This window comes from Sardina pilchardus, chromosome 3 (assembly GCF_963854185.1).
Source record: "Sardina pilchardus chromosome 3, fSarPil1.1, whole genome shotgun sequence".
In the NCBI taxonomy this organism is placed as follows: domain Eukaryota; kingdom Metazoa; phylum Chordata; class Actinopteri; order Clupeiformes; family Clupeidae; genus Sardina; species Sardina pilchardus.
This window is the reverse complement of record NC_084996.1, coordinates 40,262,446-40,270,219: the sequence shown is the minus strand read 5'-3', so window position 1 is coordinate 40,270,219 and position 7,774 is coordinate 40,262,446. Positions and strand designations below refer to the sequence as shown.

The window sequence follows — 7,774 nt, the reverse complement described above, 5'->3', positions numbered from 1 at the left end:
TCCATGTGAACGAACGCCGCGTCATGCTGAAGTTAATGTAAAGTGGGTTGGAAAAACGATAGACGCGACCCGATCTGCCTTTCTCGCCGAGTGTTCTGAGAATTCTACACGTTCCAAAAGTGCCCGATCGTAAAATCAGGGTTATCAAACATGTTTGATATTTCGGTCGGGACATAGAACGTACTGCAGTGAAGTTAGTTTCATGTTGGATATTCGACAGATATTCACATATTCGCAAAATCGTGCTGTGGGGCCCCAAACTTTGCAGCATGCTTAAGCTACATGGAACTACTAAGACACACCACAATTTATTTGGATTTCATGCCCCCTTCTCTGTATATCCACATACAATTAAAATACCATTGTTTTCAATGGGGAAAACACCTTTTCGTCAATAGCTTTCACATTAAGTGACACTGGGGCCCCAAACTTTGCAGCATGCTTTGACTACATGGGACTGCTAAGACACACCACAATTTATTTGGATTTCATGCCCCATAATATGGATATCCACGTACAATTAAAATACCCTTGTTTTCTATGGGGAAAACACACTTTTTTCAATAGCTTTCACAAAAAGTGACGCTGGGGCCCCAAACTTTGCAGCATGCTTTGACTACATGGGACTGCTAAGACACACCACATTTTTTGGGGATTGTATACCTCCTTCTCTGTATATCCACATACAATTAAAATACCATTGTTTTCTATGGGGAAAACACCTTTTTGTCAACAGCTTTCACATTAAGTGACACTGGGGCCCCAAACGTTGCAGCATGCTTTGACTACATGGGACTGCTAAGACACACCAACATGTATTTGGATTTCATGCCCCCTTCTATGGATATCCACATACAATTAAAATACCATTGTTTTCTATGGGGAAAACACACTTTTTTCAATAGCTTTCACAAAAAGTGACACTGGGGCCCCAAACTTTGCAGCATGTTTTAGCTACATGTGACTGCTAAGACACAGCAACATTTATTTGGATGTCATGCCCCCTTCTATGGATATCCACATACGAAGAGTTCAGATGCAAAAGCCTCTAAATCCACTTTTTGTCAAAAATGAGATAATGATGGTGAGTGAATGCTCTTCGCATATAGTGTAAGTTAATTCAATAATAGCCTATATGCCAACGCTAGTGTGACGTACTCCCGTTTCCAAGTAAACCACCGTTGCTATTTCCGGAACGCTACGCTACCTGTCAAACTTGGTGCTGATCATGGTGCTGATGTTGAAGTAGTTCACGGATCGAGTGTAAACAATGAAGAAAACTTTTACATATCAGCGATCGATTGGTACAACGGCTGAACATTGTTGTGTGCCTATGTGTCAGGCTTCTGCTAAATACAACAATGTACTTAGTTTTCACACTTTCCCTACGAATGATGAGTTAAGACGAAAATGGGTTATCGCCATTCGTAGGGATGACTTCGTGATAACACCTCACACTCGGGTGTGTAGCCGGCATTTTAAAGAAGAGGATCTTCGGGAACCAACATCGGACAAAGGACGACGACGGTTGAAAAAGGGAGCTATTCCAGTTTTATTTACGTGGAATAGCTTCTCCCTCCCACCTGTAAGAACAAGTGTTTGGGAGAGGAGAGAGAGACCGCTGCCGCTGCCGCTGGAGAGTGACGACCCGGGACAAGATGAAGACATGGAAGATTCCGGTCCTGATCTTGCCTCCGCAATCGCCGACGAAAATACAGCTCTACGAGAGGAGGTTCGCCTACTGAGGGAACAAGTTGAAAGCCTTACGATGAAGCAGAGGTTTGGGATCCATCACTTTGCTGCCTCAGACAAGGACATCCGGTTTTTCACCAGGTAAGAGGAGTAACGAGTTACGAAAATGCATGGGCAGCAAACTATTTTCTCAGAGTATTAGCCTAGTTATTTTAATTGGTGATACTGAATACAGTGTTAGAAGTTTTGAATTAAAGTAATTAGGCTACTGTTTATTCTGTTGCATAGTTATTTGTGAAAATCATTTACACATATTCAATAAAATATCTTTATGTTATTTCTTAAGGTTTGCCTCATACACCTTGCTGATGCGGTTCTGGGCCCTGATTGTACCTGCGGTGCCATCCATGGTTAGTGTGAGGCAGGCTCAGAGAGGAAATCACACAGAGTCCAAGCCTGCAACCCATTCCCTCCAGCCCATTGATGAATGCTTCATGTTTTTAAACTATCTCGCCCTGGGCTCCAAACAACGGGACCTCGCTGACCGCTACAATGTCCATCAATCCACGGTCAGTCGCATTATCTCATCATGGAGTAATTTCTTATACACGGTACTCGGTTCAGTCAGGATCTGGATACCACAGGAGCAGATAGTTGAATGTTTACCTGCGGATTTCAAGGACTACCCTGACACCACTGTAATCCTTGACTGCACCGAGCTGAAGTGTCAGTGCCCATCCTCCCCTCTCCTCCAGAGTGAGGTTTTTTCCACCTACAGTCCCATTGCACACTTAAAGGTCTTATTGGTATTGCTCCACATGGAGCAGTGACATTTGTGTCTTCTCTCTTTGCTGGCTCCATAAGTGATAAGCAGATCACAAAGGAATCTGGTATCATCAACCTCTTAAAACCTGACATGGCGGTCATGGTAGATCGTGGTTTTCTGATCGAAGACATTGTACCGTGCAAGATTTACAGGCCAGCATTCCTTGCTGGGCGGTCTCAAATGTCTGCTGCAGAAGTTAGGGAGACCCAGGCCATAGCACGTGTTAGGGTGCATGTGGAGCGACTCATTCGTCGAGTGAAAGAGCACAAATTTTTTGACACCGAAATCCCTCTACGGCTTTTTGGGAGCATCAATCAACTGTATACTGTTGCGTGTCTCCTCACCAATTATGAAAATGGGCCTCTTGTAAAAGCATGGGTTAAGAAGCCTGAAGCCTGATCCATGGATAGTATTTATCCTTACTTTACCAGGGAAAAGAAACATGTTGGTTGCTAAATAAATGAATTATTATTATTACTATCTAAAACTGTGTCCCTTTGTTTTTTACATGTTCTAAGAAGCAGGTTATTACAAAAATGATTTGAAGATGGTCAACTTATTTTGAGCTTACTTTAATGCACCATTTCCATGTCTTACCATTAAGTATTTGTGACCTGCAACAGTAGCAAAAATACCATCACACCAAATTATTTCAATTCTACTAGTTTTATTAGTCAGCCATTTTATTAAACTCATGTTCATGTGTTTCTTTAAATGTGGACATTAAATAATAATAAAAAAAAAAAAACATAAAAAACATAACATCTCACTCTTTGCTACACAAGAAAGTGCTAAGAAAAACATAGAAAAAAAAGTGATCAACCCTCTCTCTGATGATGTCTGTGATTTCATTGTCACGGGGAATCCTTTCCACGAACATGTCTTCCTGTGTGTAAACAACAAAATCACACCACTCACATCCAGAAATCAGCATCTGGCCCTGTATCTGCCAGAAGTAAGGATGGGTTTTCCTTAAAGATGGTGTTCCATCAGAGAGTGCAATGTATGGACAGTCCACATAGCTTGGAACGTTTGGACACTTAACTTCAACCAGTCCAAAGACAGGCTGGCTCTTGGGGTCATAGACTATCCCATCAGGGGACGAGCCCATCCATGGGGCATCAGGATGAATAAGAAACCCGCACTGATAGTGGTTAACTTCTCTTACTCTACAGTATTCCTCTATCGCTGTACATTCCATTTCAAGCCCCCTCCTCATGTCAGCTGTCTGATGGCAAGGTCTGAGAAGCCGTTTGGCCAGATTTTCAGCAGATGTTAGTGCTTTTGTGTGACAGACCTCTCTAAATCTGGTCGAGGTGATGCGGGGGTGTCGAAGTTGGTGCCACTCAGTACAGGTACTCTATTTTTTAGTAGAGACTTCTATTTTGTGTGCCATCTCTAGTGATGTTTCTAGGGATGCCATGTGATGATGTTGCTGTTCAGTGTAGACAAAAGCACAGTTTGATGGCTGAAGTCTGTAATCACTGAGTGGCAGCTGTGGGGGTGAAGGAGCATCTTCATGTGGAAAGGTGCGGGGCACTACCTTTGCGGGCATCTGATATGACAGCACACTTCCCTCCTGAACTCTCCCGAACATGGAGTCAACCAGAGGTACATCCTTTGATATCGACATCGTTGTTATCATGGGAGCCAGATCAGCTGGAATGTCCTGGTACACTGCTCCGACATTAAGTGTGGCTGGTACAGGCAAAGGGGAAGTTACTCCCCTATACAGGTTGCTTCTGTGAAAAAGACAGAACAGAACAAAAGGCGAAATAGAATAGAATAGATCTTTATTTTCAATGTCACAGGTACAATGAAATTTAAGTTTGTAAGCATTTCAGTAATGTAATAGCAATATAACAATGCAGAACAATACAAACCTGATTCCTTCTACAAGCCTTCTTTCTTTTGGTCGGGCTGAGAGGACCACCATCTTACTCACCGGACCAGGTTTAACACCCTGCAATGAAACCAAACACGTTTTAGTACAAGTAAACCTGATATCCATTAATGAAATTGTTAACTTAGGTTTAAAAGGTAAGTTACCATGGTTCGTGGTTTGTGCCACCTCTGCTCTGTCTCTGTGCAGCTGTGCACTGGTGGAACGGCCTTGAGCTCCAGCTGTGAATAGTGCGCTGTTTGATACATTAGAGCTGCCACGTGGTTGCACAGGGCAGTGCCAGCCACACACGTACACGAACAGCTTTCCATCGTCACAGGCTTTGAATCCCTCAGAACAATCTGTTACAGATAGATAAATGTGTTAGATAGAAAAATTATCAGTTGCAAGAGCAATTCAACATTGCAGGTGCAGTGAGTGAAACTTTAATTAATTAGACTAACCACATGTCCCCATGATTAACTTGCCTTATATTCTCTTGAATACCCCATAAAAAGGTGTTGGACAACAGCTTTTGTAAACTAATGTACTAATATACATATGCATAATTTCATCCAGTATCACTAACTGCACCTATATGACAGTCTTGAACACAGTTTGAGAACTGTTTTGAACTGTAATTAGACTAGGCTGGGAACTTAAGAAGAAATGAGAAAAGTGAGACACTATAAAAGTGCAACTTATGTGTAGTAGGCCTAGTCTACAGCCACTTTATTATGCATAATTTAAAGAGTCCAATATATGTTTACGCTCTCTGAACTCATTTACTTAAAGAGTGAAGTAGTAGCAAAGAAAGTAAAGAAGTAAGAGAACTCTGAACAAAATCTAGTTTCTGTGAGATTTACTTCCTTTTTTTCCAAGGTCAGATCATATGGAACAAGGGTGACAATACACATTATGAAAAATATAGCCTGTAGTTGTTAGGTAGCGTTGTTTAGTGTTGTTTTAGTCATCATTTAATTTAAAGCAATGCCATGACTCACAGAAACTTGATTTGAACAACTCATTTTTCATGAACCTGATCTGAACCTGCGTGATCCCTTACACTTGGACTGTGAGATTTTTTTCTCTTCTCCATACTCCTGAAGCAATCTGACTTAACCGTAACCTCTCCTGCCGGACTCTTGTTTGAAACTGAGATTAATACCGGGGTTAATACATTATATTGTACACAAATAAGACACAAAATACTGCTGCTGTTACCATTAGCCTATCGCTACTTTGCTAAGTTAATGTAAGAAAACAGATACGCTAGGCTAATAACAACATTGTAAACTTACCTTCGTAGTTGTGTATGTAGTTTGTTACATACAGTCTGAATCCTTTATTCTTCATTGCTGCTGATGTTGAGCAATGATGAGCAATGATGCGACTCACATCGCTAACGTTTATGCGGGGTAAATCCTGCAGGGACCGGGAGAAAAACACTGCCATATTGTTGGCTTTACTAGAGATTCATTAACGAACGCTAACGCACGCACCGGAAGTACAGTGGCTGGCTAATATTTAGAGCGTAGGTCGTGTCATAAAGTCTATTAAGCTTCAGAACTCACTAAATACCATTCTCTTCCTGGTCTGAAATATTGATTTGTAGGCGAAACCCTATAGGAGCATGATACAAAATGCTCATTTAAAAGAAAAGTGGTCAGACGGATTTAGAGGCTTTTGCATCTGAACCCTTCAAAAATACCATGGTTTTCTATGGGGAAAACACACTTTTTTCAATAGCTTTCACAAAAAGTGACACTGGGGCCCCAAACTTTGCAGCATGCTTTGACTACATGCGGCTGCTAAGACACACCACAATTTATTTGGATTTCATGCCCCCTTCTCTGTATATCCACATACAATTGAAATACCATTGTTTTCAATGGGGAAAACACCTTTTTGTCAATAGCTTTCACATTAAGTGACACTGGGGCCCCAAACTTTTCAGCATGCTTTGACTACATGGGACTGCTAAGACACACCACAAATTATTTGGATTCCATGCCCCCTTTTATGGATATCCACATACAATTAAAATACCATTGTTTTCTATGGGGAAAACACACTTTTTTCAATAGCTTTCACAGAAAGTGACCTTGGGGCCCCAAACTTTGCAGCATGCTTTGACTACACTGGACTTCTAAGACACACCACAATTTATTTGGATTCCATGCCCCCTTCTATGGATATCCACATACAATTAAAATACCATTGTTGTCTATGGGGAAAACACACTTTTTCCAATAGCTTTCACATAAAGTGACACTGGGGCCCCAAACTTTGCAGCATGCTTTGACTACATGGGACTGCGAAGACACACCACAATTGTTTGGGAATGTATACTTTTTTACACACTTTTTTCAATAGCTTTCACATAAAGTGACACTGTAGCACCCTGTGCTTTGCCCTGGGCCACTGTTCGCAGTGGTGGGACTAGCCTGCACCCATTGTGTGTTGTCGTCCGCGGGCGTGGGCCTTAGTAATACTGTGTGCTCATTGTTTGATCACTGCAGTGCTCCTCTGTGTCGCCTCCCCTGCCACGCCCTATACCCCTGTTCGCAGCTGGTGGGGCTAGTGTGCGCCTGCTAGGTGCATTCGTGCGCTGGTGCGGGCCACCTCTCTGGTTCTGTGGCACCCTAGACCGCTGTTTGCAGACGGTGGGGCTAGTGTGCGCCTGCTAGGTGCATTCGTGCGCTGGTGCGGGCCACCGGAATACCCTGGTGGACTAATCGAGGAGGGCTCAAGGCATCAACACCGTGTAGGCTTCTTGGGCCTACGATGGCTTCACACTGCTGCAGGATCTGCAGCGCCTCCATGAGTGCCAGTGATGGGCACAGGGAGTGCCCCATGTGTCTTGGGGCCGCGCACGTCCTGGAGGACGTCGACAACCCCTGCAGCGCTGCCTGCGACCTCTCCAGGGGTGAGAGACAACGCCGGGCCGCCCTGATATGCGGCCACGTGCATGGGGGCCGACGAGAGAGGCGACTGTCCCGTCCAGCCAGTCCCTTTCAGTGGGCATGGCCGTAAGCAGAGTCACAAGTGGGACAGACAGTGTGGGTCCCCCCACAGGCCGTCCCAGAGAGCTGCACCCACTCCAGCTAAGCGTCCGGCTGAGTGTCCGGCTGAGCGTCCGGCTGAGCGTCTGGCGACAGTTGCAGTGACTGAGGGTGGTAGCGCGATGTCGCTTCAGATCCTCTCTGCTCTCCAGGCTCTGGCACAGAAGATGGACAGGCTGGTAGATCGCCAGGCCTCTTCTTAAGATACCCTGGCCCCTGGCCAGGAGAGCGCCCTATCATCCAGGCCTGAGAGCCATGGTGAGGAGGAGGAACAGGGCGATGCGGATGTGCTATCCCTCTATGCTCCCC

The 7,774-nt window shown here is 44.1% G+C and overlaps 1 protein-coding gene across 1 annotated transcript; it reads right to left on the bottom strand.

The window, feature by feature from the left end:
- Nucleotides 1–3,171: 3,171 nt before the first annotated feature.
- LOC134076306 (uncharacterized) lies at nucleotides 3,172–5,773 on the bottom strand. Its single transcript, XM_062531290.1, has 4 exons — nucleotides 5,702–5,773; nucleotides 4,568–4,762; nucleotides 4,402–4,481; nucleotides 3,172–4,260 (listed from the first exon to the last, which is right to left on the bottom strand). The coding sequence occupies exons 2-4, from the start codon at nucleotides 4,730–4,732 to the stop codon at nucleotides 3,879–3,881; spliced, it is 627 nt and encodes a 208-aa protein (XP_062387274.1). The 5' UTR covers nucleotides 4,733–4,762; nucleotides 5,702–5,773; the 3' UTR covers nucleotides 3,172–3,878.
- Nucleotides 5,774–7,774: the final 2,001 nt, after the last annotated feature.

Excerpts from the sequence above, each read along its gene's own strand:
- LOC134076306 (XM_062531290.1), bottom strand. The coding sequence starts at position 4,732 with ATGGAAAGCTGTTCGTGTACGTGTGTGGCTGGCACTGCCCTGTGCAAC. Across the intron at positions 4,482-4,567 it reads GGCACAAACCACGAACCATG|GGTGTTAAACCTGGTCCGGT; the intron begins GTAACTTACCTT and ends GTTTCATTGCAG. Across the intron at positions 4,261-4,401 it reads AGGCTTGTAGAAGGAATCAG|AAGCAACCTGTATAGGGGAG; the intron begins GTTTGTATTGTT and ends TCTTTTTCACAG.